Below are 19,584 nucleotides of genomic sequence, written 5' to 3' on the forward strand. Positions count from 1 at the left end.
CAGTGTGTTTGCACATTAGTTAGGAAAAGCATTTGCATTGGGAAAAGAGAAGGAATGTCTTTAGTTGTTACTTCAATTTGACATGACTGTTAGAGACATCTGATGAAAATAGTGCCAGAAACATTGGCATGCCTATCTCCTTCCAAAACTAAAATGCATCACAGAATTAACCCTACTTTAATGGAAAAGCTCAAAAAAGGCTGAAGGTGGAAGAAAATTCTGAGAATAACTCATTTCTTTTTTTTCTTTTTCCCTTTCAAAACAGCTCCTTGTTTCTCCAATACAATTATTTTGCATTATTATTTCTCATGTAACTATGAGGAAATTAAATACTCGAAAACACAATACAACATATAAATTAAACCAAATCTTTTGATTAATGCAAACCCAATGGTATTTCTTTTGCTCAATAATTAAAAAATGAAGTTGAGAAAACCAATTTCTTGTCTGAGAAGCCTCTGTAAAAGGGAATGTTTGGTATTTTGCAGCACTTCTGTTAAGTGCTGGACTGGTGTCAGCAGCTCATTCTTTTAATGCTTAGAACAATTTTAACCCACCCACACTCCAGCTCTGAATTATTTAGGAGAAGATGTATCTTTCTAGACCTTCTCTATAGTCCCTCAGCAAAGTGTCTGGTTTACTTGGCATTTCTTATCTAGGACAATAATGCTGTATTTAAATAATGGTGACAGTGTCCACAACATGTATATCTTTGAAGCAAAGTTGGGCCATATTTTGTCCTCCATCCCTCTCTCTTATGTCAGAAAAATGTAAGGGATTTCTCCTACATGGAAATAATCTTGGTAGTAAAATTAATGTAACTTCCACGGGTGACCCCTTCTCTCGTTCAGCAGGCTTTTGTTAGGGAAGACAACTCTTCCATATGGCTACATTAAAATAGACGGAAAAAAATCAACTTATCTTTTTCTGAATTTTTTAAGGTGTCATTTTAATGAGTCTGCCTTTCTGTTACTGCTGAAAATAAAACATTCAATGTGAGAAAAGAGTAAATATTGTCCCACAGGCAGAAGGAGGCAACCAGAGGCAGAGAGAGAGAAGCCACATTGGGTGACAGACTGTGTGCAGCTGGATTCCCCATCCCAAAGCCAACATTTCTGCAGTGTGGAACAGGGCTACCCTCCTGACCCATTCTTAGACTCAAATGGAGCCCTGAAGCCTTTGAGCACATCATCAGAGTCACAGAGGTGATTCCATGCACCCACAGTGAGGTTTGCACACAGTCTGGATGTGAAGGAACTTGTAGAGTGCAAAAACTTAGCCAAGTTAGGCCAGATTCCTGCTCAGTTAATGCAGGCAGAGGTTTGGCAGTGTTTGAGCTGTGTCTAGCACATGGTTCACTTGAGTAGGCTCCTTGGGGGAAATCTACTGAGCAGCAGCTGCTCAGCTCATCTTTCCTGGGAAGGCTGCTCAGGGACACACGCAGGAATGGCAGGAGGAGACACCAAATCCCCCACACCTCAGAGACATTCTGTTTTAAACTTCTGCCTCAGGGCTTTCTGCACATTCTGGATCTTCTCTGTGATCACGGTGTCACTGAGGTGATCCCCAAACTTCTGCTTCAGCAGCACCCTGATGATTTTGATGCAGCGTTCGTCCATCATTGGCTTCGCCTCCCGGAAAGTGTTGCCCCTGCGCCCCGTGATGGAGTGGCTCTGGATGTAGTCAGAGGTGAAGAGTTTGTAGAGCAGGGTCTTGCAGGCTGTGCTGATTTTCTGGTCAAACCTGATGGTCTCTTTGAGCTGCTCCTTGGTGTAGCCATTGAAGAGCTCCACCACCTCACACGGCTGTCGGTGGGGCTCCTCCTGGAAGGACAGGGATTCCAGCCTCTGCACCTTCTTCTTCAGAGAGAGGACATCTTGTTGGAGGTCCAACACCATCCTCTCCAGCTGATCTATCTTCTCTGCCCTGAAAAATTAAATTTGCTTGTGTAAAGGCAGGAAGACTGTGTCCTCACTATGGATGTTGCTCCTCCACCCAAGCAGTGATTAGACACCTTCTTCAAGCAGGGCAGGACAACTTCTCTGACAGAGTATCAGCCCTTCCAGCTACTCCTGGGTGAGGAATAAGGCAGAAGAGCACTTTTCAGTGCTCAAGAATGTTCAGTTTAACCCTCATCTCCCTCTTGACATGCATGCATGGAGACTTTGACGCTCAATTTTCTTCTCAGTTGTAAGGAAAGACAAAAAGCCTGTCTTGCAAGTCCCAGAACACACATATTTGTGGTATTAAACAACAGACTTGTGGGAAATGACAATACAAGAACCATAACTTGAATTTTTTTGACACCCATTTCTTTGGGAGAAAACTGTCCCTAGCATCACTTTATCACTGGATACTGGTCATCAAAGCAATGAACAATAAAACAAGGAACACACAACCATGTTTTGATTGTTATAGGCAAGAGCTTTGCAGTTTCTGCACTATTTTAGAGCCTTCTTGCTTCTCTAAATCCAAGCCCTACAATCAGAAACACCTGGCTCGACTGTAAAGACACTCAGCAACTTTGGAGTTTAAAACTGCCCCACTTCGCCACCCATCTGTGATCTCACTGCTCAGTCTTGTAGTGAGGAGTAAAACGCAGTTAGGAACAAGAGCCTTCTTTTGCTAATTACCTTTCCATCTCAACAGGACCAAAATTTCTGTGAACCCTCTCAAAGCCATCGGTCTCTTGCAAAGCATCAATCTTTCGCTCTTCACGGCTGGAAGAAACAAGCAAGTTAAACAGCACTGCCACAAACAGCTTTGTGCTCATGTTCATATTCATTCCTGAGGAGAATTATCTGGAATTATCAAAGCAAAGTCAATTCTGGTTTCATTTGCAACAAGAATAAAATAGATTAAGAGAGAAGATGAGGGGTTCTTCATGTGGACAAATTCCTGCTCATCGCCCTGGCACACAGATATGGGGGACCTCCCACTGACTCACCATGGAATCAGGACTTCAGAGCACAGGCTCATTTCTCTGCTCTATGTGCCCACACAAACTCATATTATCTTCTGAGCTTTGGGTTTAACCTCTATGAGCATCTACTCAAAGCAAGCACTGCCAGAAAATGGAGACAGAGTGGACAGAAATCGATATGTGTGGTGTCCTTGCTGTGCTTTCAGGTGTTACCTTTTCATACAGATCTGCTGCTGGCACGGGGACAAGATGCCATCTGACTTCCTCTTCATTGGAAGGGCAACATAATCTGCAGCAGGGGTGAGAGACAAGCTGAAGAATCAGCTGTTGGAAAGGTCCTGAATCCCTCTGTCTCCAGAACAGATTATCTAAGCACCCCAGCTAGATTGCATGGCAACACATTATTCCATTTGCATAAACAGTGATCCAAGCAGGCTCTCCAGGACTGATCAATGGGGATTTGTTATTTGAAGAAGGTGGCATCTCAAGGGCTTATGTTCTCATTGCAAAAGATCTGGTGGGAGCAAGGCAAGCAGAGTCAATGTGTTTCTGGATGCTGCTGTTAGTCAGCAGGTAAATAAGACAATAGCATATTTTCATAAGTACATTTAATGGGTGTAGTAGTGGGTGGAAAAATAGGGAAATAGGCAAATCTGAGATGGTTTGACTAATGGAGATACAGAGCTTTTGGGAATTTCAATTATTCAGGCAAGCATTCATTCATTCAGACTGTCTTTTGGCTTGGGGAAGGGAACTGCTAGCCCAGGAGACATAGCTGGTGCCTGACAGAGCAGAGACCATATACTACACACAGGCATCACCCTTCAGACAGCCCTCCTGGAGGAGATCTCCCAGGTGGGAAGGACCAGAAAATGTTATCTCTAACCTCTGTAGCCCTGAGACAAAGCTCATAAAGCCCCAGAACAAAGCAGAGGTTTTCTGGCTGCTCTGCAAGTCCCCATCCCACCCTGACACTCAGGACCAGGCAGCAGAGCCAGAACCCAAGCTTACCTCTGGCACCCAGACCAGCCCTGTCCTCTTCACTCTGGGAAGCTCCTTGCCCTGGCAGGGCCATGGTGATGAAGGTGGACGGAGGTGTGAAGGCACTGGCTGGCTGGGAGGGAGTTGCCAGCAAGCGAGGGCTTCCTGCCACGCTTCCCAGGACACGTCTGTCCTTGAGGATGGAGGAGCTGCTGGCATCATGAGGCAGGCTGGCCTCAGCCACCCTCAGCAGTGGCTTTGCAGGATAGGTCTTGTCACTGGGGTATTTCCTGGATGCATTCCCTGGGGTCCATTTTGGAAAGGTTTTCCTGGATTTTTTTGGTGGGGATGGCATCATGTTGTGGACAGCTGGTTCCTCTTCTGAAATGAAGGGAAATACTCATGATGTGCAGTGGGGCAGCAAGGTTGTGTATCTTCCACTCCCACCCAATGCTTTGTACACCAATTGCAGTGATGTGAAATTTATGATGGGACTAAAACATGCTCAGCATCCTCCCACCCAAAAAGCCCCATGGAGATAGAAAGTTGCAGTGCTCAAAAGCCCTAACTCACTTAACTTCTCCAGGAGCTGCCGATCTTCCAGCAGCTTCTTCTCCAAAATATCTTTATGCTCTGTGGGAAGAGAAGATCTTTCAGCACTAAACTCCTTCTTGGAAGGTTGCCCCTGAGCAGCCCCAGATTGCAAACCCAGGCCAGGGGGGGTGTCACTTACCACTTATGCCTTCCACCACACCCCAGTACAGCCCACTGAAGCCGGGGCAGCGGGCCAGGACCTGCTCCCCCACCGTGTAGAGGTGGAAGGGCTTGCGGGGCTCCTTGATGTTCTCCATGTTGATGACCCGGCTGCCGTCAGGCCAGCTGATGAGCACATAGAGCTTGGCTGACATCAGGGCTGCCCACCTGGAGCAGAGGGAACTGTATGGGAATGTCACCGCAGGGGTTTGGGCTCTCCGGTGGTTGGAGTGTCCACAAGCAGTGCTTTACCTGGGGCAGCACAACCTGAAGATATAAAATACTTGGCCCTGCATTTCCTCTACCAGTTATTTCTCTGTTCCCATTCCCACCCTTCTGAGCTTGCCTCACCCTAAAGCCCTTTGCTGGGAGGCTGCCTTGGGTCTGACTGAGCACAGCCCCACATGCCTTCAGTGCATCCAAGCATCCTTGGCAGTGATGGCCATGCCAGCTCTCACCTGGGATCAGGCAGGGCCAGCCCTCACAGCAGACACTTTGAGCAGATGCTGAACAAGCCACTGAGCAGACACAGGCTGGTTCCTCTGCCCCTGTGAACCAGCACAGCTCAAATCACTTCAGTGGATCTACAGCAGTTTGCTCCAGTGCAGGGCTGTCTCTGTGATATCAAGGCAGTGCAGAGAAGAGACTCAAAAAAACCCAGAAGTATTCCAGGAAATGATCATTCCTTTGCCTGCACAATTATTTTCCCCAGTAAACATCAAAATGTTCTGATAAGGAGAACAGAAAATTCCCTTCATTTCACCCATAGGGAAACTGAGGCACAGACCAGTGCTAGATATGTGTAAGGCAGTAAAGCAACAAAGCTGCAAGGAGCTGTATCCTAAGTCCTGACCCACTTCTCTGCCCACTGAGATGTCTTTCTGCTCCTGGAGCTGCAGACTTCAATCACTGGAGAAACTGGAGAGCCAGGCTGGTGGTGATTTCCAAAACCTCCCATGCCAGAGGAGCAACTGAGGAGCTGAGGGCTGCTGAGCTCAGGAGGGGTTTCTTTCCAGCTCCTAAGGGTCCTGGCAGAGCATCACCCCAGTCCTGCCTGCTTTGCTCAGCAGCAGGATTTGGCAGAGGGGTTCTGGGAACAGGGCTGAGCCCATGTGCTGGACACCAGGTGGAGAATGGCCACGGTGTCCAAAGAAGATGGGAGGGAGCTGGGGCAGGCAAAGGAGAGCTGGACCAGAGACAAGGTGACAGGAAAGGCAGCTAGGACCCAATTTATTCCAGTTTCTTGTTTTGTCTCCACACCCCCAGTAAAGTCCTGCTTGGGTTTGATTCCTCTCACCTGGAAGATTCAAGTTCACCCTGGAAAACTTTGTCCTTTCCCACCTCCACCACCATCAGCTGCAGCAAAGCTCCTTACAGGAACCATAACTCTCCCCAAACCTGCTGCTCTGCCCTGCTGGCACAGTCTCACACCTGGTTTTCTCCAACCCTTTTCTCCTGACTGATACACACCCTGGCATTGATTTTATCAGGAAGCACCACATACAAATTATCTGTGTGCTCCCCACATCCCCTCCCTGCAGCAGGCAGCTGCCCCAGCCCTCTCAAAAACACAGGGAAGGCTACAGAGCACAAAATGGGATAAATGCATAGCTGAGCCCTCTCCCCCTCAGAAACAGAGCTCTGCATTCCAAACAGCAAACAACCCCAGCCCAAACAGCTCTCTGGTGGGGTTTTCCTTTAACATTTAAGGAAAACACACTGACCTTCCTTCCCCAAACCAGTTGTTCATTTACCCTTATGAACACAACAAAACTACATGAACACACAAACAGAGAGAGAAAAAAAGATCACAATCCTGATAGCAACAGAGCTGCTCCTTGCCTGGTTAGCACTGCTCCAGGTGTTGAGTCTTGCAAGATGTCTCCTGTCTCTCCAGGTCTCTGCTGCCTGTTCCAGGAGAGGAGGCGACCGGACACTTCCTTGCCTTGGGCTTGTCCCTTCACCACAGTTCCTTGTCAGGTCTCCTTTGTCTGGCTTGGAAAGCTCCCACCTGCTGTCCCCACTGCAAAGAAAAAAAAAGAGCTTTTGCTTCCTTTTTTCCTGGTTGTTTTGTTTCAGCATTATTATTATTCCTGTTATTTTCCCATATACATATATTATTTTTTTTTCCTTAGCTTGTTTCAGGTCTGTTTCTTACAGGGAGAAAGAGCAGAAGAGAAGAGAAAAAGCCTTGGGTTTTTTGGAGCATGAATAAACCTTGCATTTCCATGAGTTATTCATGAATAATTCATGAAAATGCATGATTAATTCAGGTTCATGAATTATTCAGGAATAATTCTCGAACATTCCTGGTTAATTCATGCTCACACAGCGAGTGAGTCAGGCTCTAGGGCTTGGAGAATTCCTTTCTCCCTGAGACAGGAGAAGAGAGGCTTAGAGAAGCTGCATTGTGCACTTGCTGTTTACTGCCTCTGTGAAGAGAACATATTTTGGGCCCTTTTTGAAACAAGGACTTGAAGAAAATTGAAATGCCTGCAGCCTCCTGCCCACGGAGGAATAACACAGCACCAAAAGAAAGAGAAAAAAAAAAAAAACAAAACAGAGAGAAAGAAATTGGAATTGCTCACAGAGCAAAGCCTGGCAGCAAGTTTTATCCCCTTTCAAAGCATCTTTCTCCCCCCACCTCCAGATTTCTCCCTGGTTAAGATATATCTCACTGCTTCAGTTTTTACCTGCTGTGCAAAAAAAAAAAAAGGATCATCCACATGGGTTTCTGCTTGAGGTGTCAAAGAGAATTCCCATGCCACGTGGCCCTCTGTCCCTCAGTGTGTGTGCACAGTCTTCTCCCAGGTAACAACCAACAGGAAAAGAGGAAACTGCCTCAATTTGTACCAGTGGAGGATTAGATGGGATATAAGGAAAATTTCTTCACCAAAAGGGTTGTCCAGCACTGGCACAGGCTGTCCAGGGCACTGGAATTACCATGTCTGGAGGGATTTGAAAGAAGTGGGGATGGGGCAGCTGCAGACATGGTTTACTGGTGAGCTTGGCAGTGCTGGGGGAATGGTTGGACTCCATAAACTTAGAGAGCTTTTCCAAGCCAAAAGATTCTTGCAAAGCTCCTTGCCTCAATGTCCCAGCCAGGGTGAGCACTGATCTTGGCACTGGGCTCAGCAGGTCAGGCCTGGTGCTCACACCAGTGCAGACATCAAGCTGGCCATGCACAGCTCTGTGTTTCTGCCAAAAATATCACAGCTGCAGCAGCTGGGGTTCCCTAATGCTGGGCTTTTTATCCCTACTGCATGGAGGACCACATGGCATGGCAAAGGATGGATCCCATGTGCCATCCAGCCTGCCATGAGCCAGGCAGGACACCAGCAGGGGAAGGTGCAGAGGGTTGTCTGCACAACCCAACCAGCCATCCTACCCCAGCCACTGGGTGAGATGGAAAAACAGATAGGGAGCAATTCCAAAACAGCACTGTCTGGTTTATCTTAGCCAAAAACAGCACTGGAGGTTGTTGGGAGAAAGGGAGAATTCAGATATTCAGTGACACATTAGAAAAGGACTTTGATCAGATTCACAGAATAAGAAAGATCCTATATCCCTGATTTGCAATATTTATAGCTAAAAATGCACCTGTCATCCCAGGTAAAAGCAGATGTTGAATAGAGAGCTTGTTGGGATTAGGTAACAAGCAGATATGAACAGAAAAGCAGCAGTATGTGACTTCTGTGGAGTTCTGAATGATGTTGCTCAAGACTGAGAGCTGCATAGTAATAAGAAATGGAAAAGCAATGACAAGGAGAAAAATAATAGAGATACACAACAATGGAGATGAGATTGGATTCTAGTTAGAGACAGGACTTGGCTCCAATAAAATCTGCCTGGGAAGAGAGCTGGCTTAAACTAGCATTGTTTGCTTTCCATTGAAGAACAACAATATCCAAAATATAACAGATGAATATTCCTGGGGTAGAGGTTGGTAATTCAACTGCAAACCGCAGGAGAGGAAGAATTTCAGGAACCACAGGAGGAAGACAAATTGTAGTCTCATCAAACAACAGAAAAGTCAAGTGCCTATGTATAAATATACAGGGTTTGTGTTGAATTATTCCATGAAAATGCAAGTCTAAAGTGAACCTCAGGTGTTTGACTTCATGAAAATTAGCAAGCCCTGATTAGATTTCCCTCCCAGTTGGTAAATATGAAATCCCTGGGCAGATGGCTCAGTTCTGGGTGTAGGTAGAGTTACTGTATTCAGGAACCTCTCCTCTGCATCTCTCATTTTTTCGAACACAAGTCCCACACTGCGGGCCACGGTGGCAGCACGTCACCCTCTCTGAGATTTAGATTTCAGCCACAGCTGAAGAGAACAAAGGTTCTTTCGTGATCTTACCCAGAGACTCACCCAGGGAACAGATTCAGCAGCTGTTTGAGCACTATCTGGGTCTTTATCCGAACAATCTTAACTAATGTTTGAAGGGATTTAAAGTGCAAACACAGGTGCTTTTAATCCCCTTTTTCACTTAACCTCGGCCATGTAGCTCTTCTTTTGGCTTGGTCCAGCAGCCCAGTTATAGAATCCTAGAATGGTTTGGGCTAGAAAGGAACTCAATGACCATCTCATTCCAACCACCCTGCCTTCCACTATCCCAGGTTGCTCCAAGCCTGCCCAACTGGCCTGGAACACCTCCAGGGATGGAGTAGCCTGTACCAGGGCATTACCACCCTCACAAAGAATTTCTTCCCAATAACCATCTAAACCTGCCCTCTTGCAAGTTGAACCCATTCCCCTTGTTCTGTCACTCCAGACCCTTGTCCAAAGCCCCTTTCCAGGTCTCCTCAGGCACTTTTAGGCATTGGAAGGAGCTCAAAGGTCTCCCTGGAGCTTTGTCTTCTCCAAGCCAAACAGTCCCAGCTCTCTCTGCCTGCCTCCAGATCAGAGCTGCTCCAGCCCCCTGAGCATCTTCATGGCCTCCTCTGGACTGCCTCCAGCAGCTCCACATCCTTCCCATTTCCAGAAAGCAGCCAGAGTTCAATAATTGAGAAACAAGAGCTACATGGTTCATTAATTTTTACCAACATAATGAAATGACACAGGAACCCTCAATCCTTGTGCTTCCCTGAGACCAGCTCTGCATCCCTTCCATGCTGCTGGGAGAAGGGGAAGGCATCGCCAGGAGGGATCAGCACTGCCAGGGCAAGTGATGGACAGAGACCCTGTCCCTTGTAACCAGCCCTGTCTGGGGTGGCTGATGGAGTCATTAGGATGGATCTGGGGGACAGTTTCTCATTCCATGAGGACAAACTCTGGAGCATAAGGCACTGTCTGTACCCGAGAGCGTCCACCCGGTGGCATTCTGCATTTTTAATGAAACAAGTACAAGTCCCACCTCTGCCTGCGTTCCAGGGAACAGTGAAGTACAATCTGCACTAATGAGGCTAGAGTTAACTGCTTTTTAATTAATGTCTCTTTTCTAACAGGCCAGAAAGAAGCTCAGTTACACAGACATGGGGAGGAAAGCCACCATGAGGGGCAGCAAGTCCTACCTACCACACTTGTTAAATGCCTTCCTGGGTTCGAGCTCTTCCCTGTTATTCCTCATGTGACAGAGACAAGAAAAAAATGAGAAAATCAGAGCCTAAATGCACCGGGCACAGCTTTGCAATGGGCTCTGCAGAGAGTCCACTGGCTGTAGGAGTTTCCCATTTCCCTAATGCAAGTTCTTATTCCTCCTCTATAATTGCCCTGAATTAAGTAATACATTTTTTAGATACCAAGGTATTTTATTTCTCTTCAGAAAAAGAAGAATCCCCTTTGTAATCCAGTCCCAAATCCCCTTTCTTTTCACCATAGCAGTTTCCAACCATTTTGAAAACCCTTTTATTTTCCAAGCTCTCTGTATTTATCAAACATTTGTGATTTACATCTGTTTCCCTATCTGCTTGGCTGGCTGATTTATTGGGGTTCCTTTGTGAGCTTGGCAGTAAGACAGCAGCAGCACAGTGAATGAAAAAAAAAAAAGGGGGTGAAAAGATCACCCAGAAAAAGGAAAGGAACCTTAATTGAGGGAGAGCAGCAATACATTATGGCTTTTTAATATCCCCAATCCTTTTTCTGTTTCTCTCAAGTATTTAGCCTCTTTTTAGTATTCAAGGGGACATGAAGGGGAATTAACCAAACTAAGGAGGTACCAGAAATCAAACAATAGATCGTTCCCATGAGACAGAAAGGGAAGAAAGTATTTAACATTGCAATTACAGCTGAAGGTACCTGGGAAATATCAACCTGCTTAACTTTAGGTATCTGAGCAGCTCCTGAAAAAGTGGCAGGACTGACCACATTTTTTTCAATAAAGCACAAGCTTTAGTGTCACAAAATCACAGCCAAAAAGCAGAAAAAAACCATAATGTGTCACTTAGTAACAATCCCTGCTGCAAGGGATCCCAGCACATCATCTCACAACAGGAGGAAATAACCCAGCACGAAAGGGCTGATGTGGAAAATTCATCTCATCACATCGCCAGGGGCTTGGCACCCTTTTCCACACCATTCCTGGATGGAAAAGTGCTGCAGGGACGTGAGGTCGGTGCTTGGGGGCAGCAAATCTGAGTGTTGAGCTGGCAGGGTGCCTCCAGCTGCTCCTGCTCCTCCTCTGAGACAGCCACGAGTACCTGAGAGCAGCCCCAGCACCGAGAGAACGTCTTGTTTCCTGTTACTCGAGCAGCACAGCTCTGATTCCAGATTCTCCCCCGCTGCTAATTAATGAAATGAAATCAGGAGCACGTTAGCAGTTGCAGAAGGGACTCTCTGGTTGGCACACACTGCTGCCAGCCCCCGCCATGGCATCCCTGCACAACAGAGCTCTTTTTCCTCAGCATTTCAGGGCTGGTGTTCCCCCTCACAATTTTTTCTCTTTCTGGCAGAAGGCATCAAAAGGAAGTTATTTGCATTAGGAGGGAATGTGTTTTGGGCTGATTTTGGACAAGAAGCCTGGTGGGACCTCACCTCTCTCCCTGATGCCACTCTAAATGAGAGTTTCTGCAGCAGAGCCTGATCCTCTGCCAAAAGCATGAAACCCTCTGATTTCACCTCATGTGGCCACTGCACTAATTATTTCTCACAGAGCCTTTGATGCTGCTGAATAGCTCATTAATTTCCCTCTAACCTGTCAGAGCTTTGGCTGAGGGCACAGAGGCCTTGCAGGCCCGGGTGTCTCCTGCAAGGCCACCTCGGTGCCACCACACAGGCAGCACGTGGCAGGGTGGTCTCATCCAGGACACCATCCACAGGGATGCAAAGAGAACGGAAAGCTCTGTCAAACATGCTGTAAAATCAGGCAGAGAAATTGTCCTTGACCAGCTGTCTCTCTCCAGGCCCTGCTTCCAGGGCTGGCACAGGCAAATGGGCTCTTGTGTGAATAGATTTGTCAAAACCTCCCAAAAATGGGAGCAATTCCCATCCCAGCCCTGCCTACTCAAAGTGGCATCATTTTGGTACCTAACTACTTCAAAGGTGAAAGCAAATTCTCTCTAGTTTGCTAAATTGACAAATTTACTCCCCTCAGAAGACAATCTCATTTCCATCTTCTACCTCTTTAGCTTTGTACACTCAGTCCATAAAAAGGTTTTTCATTAATTTCTTCTCCAGGAAAGAAGAAATTGATCTTTTAATTGTGGCACTTTAAATTGGCATGTTGACTACAAAAATCCACTGTTCATCACATCGAAGGCTAATCCAATCATTCCAATTACTCCAGTAATGGAGATCTTTACAGGATGGGTGGAAGGGCAGGATCAAAATGGAGAGAGGCAGAATCTGGGAAGACAGCACAACTTTAAATTAGGATATCTGCTGTGCATGGTGAAATAAAACATGACCCATTCAGCATCCTGTTGTTTTCACTTTCCACTCTTATCTCCTGCCAACTTTTACCTGCCCAGAGCCAATTGTTTTGCTGACAGTCACCATGCCCATGTGCCACTTGCTGAGCATCACCTGCATGAGGCCTCAGGTGCTCACTAAGGAAAACTCACTTCTTCATATTCTTTGCAGAAGCAGGGAAGATCTTGCTTGCTCAGTTGGGCAGTGGAAAAGTTTTCTATTCAAACTTCTCTGTGTGGCATAATGGATGCATTTTTGACTCAGAGAAATCTGTTTATTTTCTGCTCTTAAATAAAGACATGAGCAACACCACGGCAGAGGAAACACAAACAGGCTGTTACTCAAACACCATCTCTGAAGGGATTGTGCTCTGCTTTTCAGATGAGATTAAGAGCTCAATTACAGTAGAGAAAGAGCCTTTCATTAAATCACACATAGAACATAATAAGGACAAATTACAAAGCTCTTCAGAAGGAAATCTGTGTCAGATTGCTGGGTAAGGAGGCCCTTTAGGGGGAGCCTTCAGTGGTTTCTCCTGCACTTCTGAAGAAATGAGTCCTACACACCTCATCTCACCACGTTTTTGAGGAAAGCTCACAACCAGAATCTTATGGGGCACCCAATTCTTTGAATGCCTCTCTTCCAGCGACAGAGATGAGCAGTATAAGCAACCATCCCCTCATGTTTGTAATGAGTGGGGTGAAGCCTTGGGTTAGCACTGATGTGCACAGTTTAGAAGTGTAATGGTTTATTCTGCTAACACAGGAAGAAGCTCAGAGTTGTCTCAGTCCCATATTGGTAACAGGAGATAACCTGTGGAGTTTAAAGAATTTGAAGTCCCAGCAGGTAAGGGATGAATCAACTACCTAAAGCCAGACCCTGCATATAACTGTTTCCTTCCAGCATTCCTGCCATACTCTCCTGTTTACAAAAGCCTCCACCAAGAAACCTGCAGATAAAGAGGTGAGAAAAGAACAGATTTAAGCCCCTTAAGTTGAAGAGAGAGCCCAGAGATGCTCAAGACAGACAGATCCATCCCTGAGCAGCCAGGCTGCCCAAACTTTCAAAATCAAAGTTCCATGGTGCAAATCCCAGGCACATGAACCACAGGCAGAAATACCCACTGGCCTTTTGATTTGCAGGTGACTGTACAAGTCTGAACCTGGAGCTGAGGCACTGGATGCTTTTCCTTCCCCAGAAATCCAAGGTGCTGCATGGCAGAGCTCAAAGTGGACAGGAAAGGGTTACAGGGCTGCTCAAAATCCTGCACCTGGGAAAGGGGAAGTCCAGGTTCAGTCATAGAGATGTCACCACTTGATTTTGTTCCGTTGTCATTCTGCTCTCTTGGAATATATTATGGTTAATTAAAGGCAGATAGCTAATTGGATTGTAAGCAGGTGCTGGTGAAAAAAAAGCAAACCACTGTTCCCCTCTGAAATGCCAGACAGGAGTTTCATTAAAATTCCCTTTGAAAAGACATCCCAAAACCTCGTAATCTGTTGATAAAAACACTCAAGGAAAAGTCAAGGAAAAAAGAACAAACCATGTTTTTCAGGAGGCTTCACAACTCAGGCAACTGCATCCCCATCAAGCATTAGGATTGAGGATTGTCATTCCCACACCAGGAAATCTTTCAAATACTCAAAAACTTTCATTGAAAAGCAGTGCCAGAATGCACAAAGTTGAACAACGATCCATGAAGGCCTAATATTTCTATCAAGGCTGGAATGAGATGAGTAGGAGAGGATGACTGGGGCTCTTCAAAAGCCATACCACAGAGCTGAGGTAGGATTTAATCCTGATATCTCTCTAGTTGCCAAGAAAAGGATCAAGACACGTAAGGGAGCTCAGAAAGCCAAAGTGCTCAAAACAGCAGCATGTTGTTTTCACAGAGGGAAGAAGAGGAAATACAGCTGGATACTTCCTAATGGTCTTCTTTGGCCTGACCTGATGTCTGGTGCAGTGAGTCACAGAAAACTTGGTCAAAACATGGGTGGCAGAATTGAAAATGTTATATAAGTAATAGAAAAAATTAAGAACATATAGGAGTGAGCAGAGTCACAAGGACCTGGAGGAGAAAGAACCCCAAAAGGCCAGACATGATGTAATATCATGGATAATGAGGGTAAAATACATGTTGCTACTCATCATGTATCTAAAGAATTATAGAATACTTTGGGCTGGAAGGGACCTTTAAAGGTCACCTGAAATGACAGACTACTGAAAGAAACAGAAAAACAGTATCTTAACTGCCAGGGAAAACTGTATTGCAAGCAACCAAGATTAGAGGTAAAGAAGCAACATTTTATCTTTGAACCAAAGGTTTGTCAATAACTAACGCTGTCTGCCACTGAGGGACACACTAAAGAAGAATCTCTCCATTCCAGTTTTCCCATTCTGTGCTATCAAACCTCTCCACACTCCCCAGCTCCTGCAGAAACTGGACTTTGTGATGTGACCCCAGCCCACGTGAAGCACCGCCTCAGAGAAATGCATCACCACTTTTACAAAACACAGCAGTTTTAACCTGAACATCAAGCAACACCAAACTTCTCTGGGAAGCACTGGGTGCAGGATGATCAGGGACAGAAAAGGGATGTGTCTGTGGAGCAGAGGGCTAGTTTAAACTCTCATTACCTTGCTAACAGCTGGCTTCATTAGTCTGCCTGCAGACAATCATAATTATTGGCTACTGCAGGGTGAAAAGCCATTTAATTTTATTAATGTTCTCAGAGCTGCAGACCTGTGAAATTATTTTTAAAGTGGCTTGTAAAGTTTGTCTCTTCTCAAAGAATGTGTCAGACTGATAGACTGGGGTATGAAATTTATTCCCCAGTAAAAGGGAGTTTGAATGCAGTTTAATAACATTTGAAATGTTCTGCTCTGAGAAACTGTCCCCAAAGTCCAGGTGAACCTTTCTCCATTGGAACTCTTAGAAATTTGTGGAAGCTATAACTTTGGCATTAATTTTACAGGAGCATTTATTGCCCAGGGGTCAAGACCAAAGCCATAAAATGCTGCTCAAGCTCTGAGCTTTCTCAAACCAGAGGTAAACATGTATCTAAATGTCTGTTTGGAACCCAGGACTACTAAATTTGCTCTAGTAGAATTCTATTATAAAGCTTAGTCTGCAATGAAGGTAGACTTTTATCTTAGCTTAGTTAAGTATTCCCCCTAAGCCAGCATAAATCATAATTACCCCACTATAATTCATAGTTTTTCTACTACTAATTACTCTTTCTTCTTGCCCTAAGCACCATCTTTACTCATACAACAGGTTGATGGTTCCCATTAAATTTATTATTCTACAGATATATGTTGGATTAAAGTTTACCTGAATGAGAGTTTTATCCAGCTCCTGCCAGAGCTAATGGAGAAGATATTTCAGTTTATTCGAAGCAGCTGTTATCTCAGGAAGAGGCTCATGCTTAAATTAGAATAAAAGTTCTGCCAGAATCAGTATTCCTTTGTTTCCCCCCAACCATTCACTAAAAGTCCTCAGTCACTTAAGGGCTTTTTAAGCCATTTCTAGTATTCACTACATGGCCAATTATTAAGAGAGCCCTGAACCTGCAGTGCACTTAATGACCATCCCTGACATATTTCTTACATGTATTTTCTTTCCACATTTTCTTCAACAATAGCAAACCAGGTGCCTTCCTCTTTTCATCTCCTGTTTAATCCATTTACTCTCATCCTCCATGGCACAGCACTCGATGTTTCCATAAAACCAGCCTGCACCAACCACTATTTCACAACTCACCCATAAAATTCCAATCTTTTACACTTCCACCTCTTCATCTTCCCATCCACGGAGGGGAGTCAAGGTCAGCCAGATGCAAATGAGGTGTTTGAAGCAGAGGGGTGATGAGCGGTGATTGCTTGATGAGCACAGGAGGAGGAAAGGTCTTGGCTGTGCCTCGGTTTTTAAATCATCCTCAGTTGTGCTGGAAAATTGAGGACAGAGCAGTGATGCTCCTCTGACCAGCTTCCCCATGGCATCGTTCCTGTCACAAAGTCAAAGACAGGCAGGTCGCACATATTCTCTTACTCTTGACTCCTGCTGGGATGACAGCATTGAAAAATAGAAAAAAAAACAAAACCAAAGCAAATTTACCAGGGATTTCCATCTTGTGAGCTCAGGATTCCCCACACTCTTGCACAGGGGGAACGTTCATCAGGCAAAGGATATGAGAAGGAGTCTCAAATTGTCCAAAATCCCAGTAAAAATATTTTTTCCTATGGAAACCTTCACCAAAGCTGGTCACATTTCAGGCCCTTTGTACACCCATTTCCTGATGTGTATCTCACAGTGAGGTGTTCCCAGTGCTCCAGGGACCCAACACAAACCCTACAGCCCCACACAAACACAGCCCTGGGAGCTGCACCTTTCCCTCCAAACCTGGGTACCTGCAACAGTCACCTCTGTGCTGATCCGAGCCTAAACAAGGTGATCAATTTATCCTTGAAAAGACTGATGACAGCATTCTTGTCCTCTCCAAAAGAGCCATCATTTCACAACTGTGATCTCTGCACCAAGATTTTATTCCCTTAAAGTACCCAAGTGCACAGGCAGCATCAAGGAAGGCACTGAAATGAGTCAAGTTAAACCCAAAAGAGCTCTCAGCTTCCTGTGAAAGCTCAGATGAGCAGTAGCGAAAGAAAAAAATGCTCCCATAACTGTGGCATCTAAGCCACAGGGCAAGTGAAAAGTTGGTTTTACAGAATGAAGGAAATACAGAAAAAGCACTAATAAAGCACTAATAAAAGGTGAGAAAAATCCATCACTCCAACAGGTAAATGAAGGTAAAGCACTTGAAGAAACAGAGGTAGATGGAGGAGAAAAAAAACCCCACAGTTAATAGTGTCCATGACACCCAGAGCCTAAACAAGCCCAGGGGATCAGGAGGGAGGTAAGCACGTGCTCCAAACAACAGCAGAAATGAAGTGAGATCTCTGAAGGGAACAAAAGAAAGAGGCAGCCTAAAGAAAGGAAAAAATGCCTCCCCACCTTTCATTCCCTGCCCACGAGGTGTTTTGGTTTTTTTAATCAAGAGTTTCTTGTATCATGTGTCAGAAATCCAGAAAAATAAATGTCAGGAGTAGCGTGGTCTATTGCTTCCTGAACAGCAGCCAAGATATATCCTTGTGCAAATTATTCCATGCAGCACTCACATCTTTAATTGTCTCTGTTCCTCTTCCTGGGGAAGCAGAGTTACTTTATCTACCGCAAGCAATATTTTTCTCCCTCCTCCCTGGCAAAGAACAAGCTTTTGGCAAGTGCTCACTGGTTTACTTAAAGCTCATCACACCCATGCAAAGGAGAGTGGAACAGGTTAATTTATCACTTATTACAATGATTATCTTGCCCAGCTGCTGGGTTCAAGAACCCCAGAGTGCCTCAGGTTATACAGAAGGAAAAGTTCCATTGAATTAAGTGCTGCCACACTGGCCCTCTTTGCCTGTCAAACACATTCAGCTGCTCTTGCACTGCCCTGTGAAAATCCCCCATAAAACACGAGTGAAAATCCCTCCTCACCTATGAGAAAGCACATCTGGGTTCTGCTCAGGGCATTTCAAACTACCTGGGGTATTTGTGACTTCCCCTTGCAAAGGCAGCATCTCAGGAAAACTCAGAGTTTCTCTTCATGGACTCACAGGATGTGTTGGCTTGGAAGGGACCTTAAAGCTCCTCTTGTTCCAGCTCTCAGCACACTCAGGACACCTTCCCCTAGACCAGCTTGCTCCAAGCCCCATCCAACCTGGCATTGAACCCTTCCAAGGGTGAGACAGCTTCTCTGCAACCTGGTCTATTCTTCCCAGATCTAAAATCATACCAAATTTAGCAGCCTCAGAGATAGATTTCTATTAAATATCTACATTTTTCTAGGAAAGAAATATGGCAAAACTTGTTTGCATCTGACTTTGCAAAATCAACACGAGCTCTTCAGAAAGGGCTGCCGCCCACTTTTCTTATTTTTCCCCATTTGGTGGAACATTTTCATTCTGTTGTTGTTTGGAGCAGTATTTTAATGTATCTGGCTGAGGCTGCTTAAAATAGTACAGTGAGATACCAGGCTGTGACGGGTGGAAAACTGAGCTCTTACACATCCAGTACTTCTGTTGTTGGAAGTCTTAAATCCCACCTCTCTGCTGGGATGAAATAGGTGCTACTAATCCAATTTCTAAAGTATCATGCATCAAGCTGACACTATTTTAAGACTTAAAAATAAAGAAGCCAATTTAAACAAACCTCTGCTCCTTTCCATGTTCTCTGTTCCACAGTTTATGACAGAAGACAGGAGAGAAAGATTGTTTTGGGAACAATGTTTTCAGGACTCCAAAAAGAATATAAAAACCACTGCCACACTCTCAGCTGTTGCAGCCCCAAAAAGCACTGGCTGTCTTTGCTCACAGGATCAGGATCACCAGGAGATACTTGCAGGTTTTGCTCTGCATCATCAGCTTGCCCAGACTTTGCTCAGTGTTTCACCAATGGAGAAGACAATGGATATTTTGCCAAACCTCCTTTCAAACAACAAAACTTGGGGCAGCACGACAGAAAAGAAGAAAAGAAAATATTCCCCAGTTAGAACAGAGCCAGAGTCCCACCATTTTCCCCTCCACTTTTCTTTATTTTCTACATTTAGAGGTAAACCTTCCATCTCCAAAAGCTTCCATCTCTCACTTCCTGATGCCATTTGCTACCCTTTAGCCTTGACCCCCACGGATCTGAGTGCTGTCCATGTGGGGCTGGGGATGCTCAGCCTGGAAAGAGAAGGGGCTGGGGAGGCCTCCCTGCAGCTCTAGGTAAGATGGGCACAGAGAGGAGAAGGCTTTCAACTGCAGGAGTGAGATTGAAGTTGGATCTAATGAAGCTGCTCTTTTCCACTCCGGCTGCTGGGGCACTGGCCCAGGCTGTGCACAGAGGCTGGGGATGCTCCATCCTTGGCAACATCCAAGGCCAGCTGGGAGCAGGGCTCTGAGCAACCTGTTCTGGGGGAAGATTGCTCAGCTTGGAACAAGATGGTCTTTAGGGTCCCTTCCAAGCCCAAGCACCCAAGGATTCCATCATTCT

The 19,584-nt window shown here is 45.4% G+C and overlaps 1 protein-coding gene across 26 annotated transcripts; it reads right to left on the minus strand.

Moving 5' to 3' along the window:
* Nucleotides 1-922: 922 nt before the first annotated feature.
* Nucleotides 923-19,584, minus strand: LOC111938100 (uncharacterized). Of its 26 annotated transcripts, none has more exons than XM_086852628.1 (10): nt 19,195-19,584; nt 18,760-19,050; nt 16,270-16,453; nt 6,500-6,680; nt 4,638-4,840; nt 4,478-4,537; nt 3,935-4,285; nt 3,137-3,212; nt 2,634-2,720; nt 923-1,926 (listed from the first exon to the last, which is right to left on the minus strand). In XM_086852628.1, the coding sequence occupies exons 5-10, from the start codon at nt 4,810-4,812 to the stop codon at nt 1,479-1,481; spliced, it is 1,197 nt and encodes a 398-aa protein (XP_086708754.1). In that variant the 5' UTR covers nt 4,813-4,840; nt 6,500-6,680; nt 16,270-16,453; nt 18,760-19,050; nt 19,195-19,584; the 3' UTR covers nt 923-1,478. The 26 variants fall into 26 exon arrangements, with proteins under 26 accessions (XP_086708754.1, XP_086708759.1, XP_086708751.1 ...); XM_086852633.1 differs by having other exon boundaries at nt 4,638-4,825; nt 16,270-16,513; nt 18,092-19,050; nt 19,195-19,576; XM_086852625.1 differs by adding an exon at nt 18,165-18,331 and having other exon boundaries at nt 4,638-4,825; nt 16,270-16,513; nt 18,760-19,576.

This window comes from Cyanistes caeruleus, chromosome 16 (genome assembly GCF_971803275.1).
Source record: "Cyanistes caeruleus chromosome 16, bCyaCae1.hap1.1, whole genome shotgun sequence".
In the NCBI taxonomy this organism is placed as follows: Eukaryota; Metazoa; Chordata; class Aves; order Passeriformes; family Paridae; genus Cyanistes; species Cyanistes caeruleus.

What these genes read in the sequence shown, in the direction of transcription:
- LOC111938100 (XM_086852628.1), bottom strand. Translation starts at nt 4,812, where the DNA reads ATGTCAGCCAAGCTCTATGTGCTCATCAGCTGGCCTGACGGCAGCCGG. An exon ending in TGTGGTGGAAGGCATAAGTG is followed by an intron (nt 4,538 to 4,637) that starts GTAAGTGACACC and finishes CTCTTCCCACAG; the next exon opens with AGCATAAAGATATTTTGGAG. An exon ending in GCAGCTCCTGGAGAAGTTAA is followed by an intron (nt 4,286 to 4,477) that starts GTGAGTTAGGGC and finishes CCTTCATTTCAG; the next exon opens with AAGAGGAACCAGCTGTCCAC.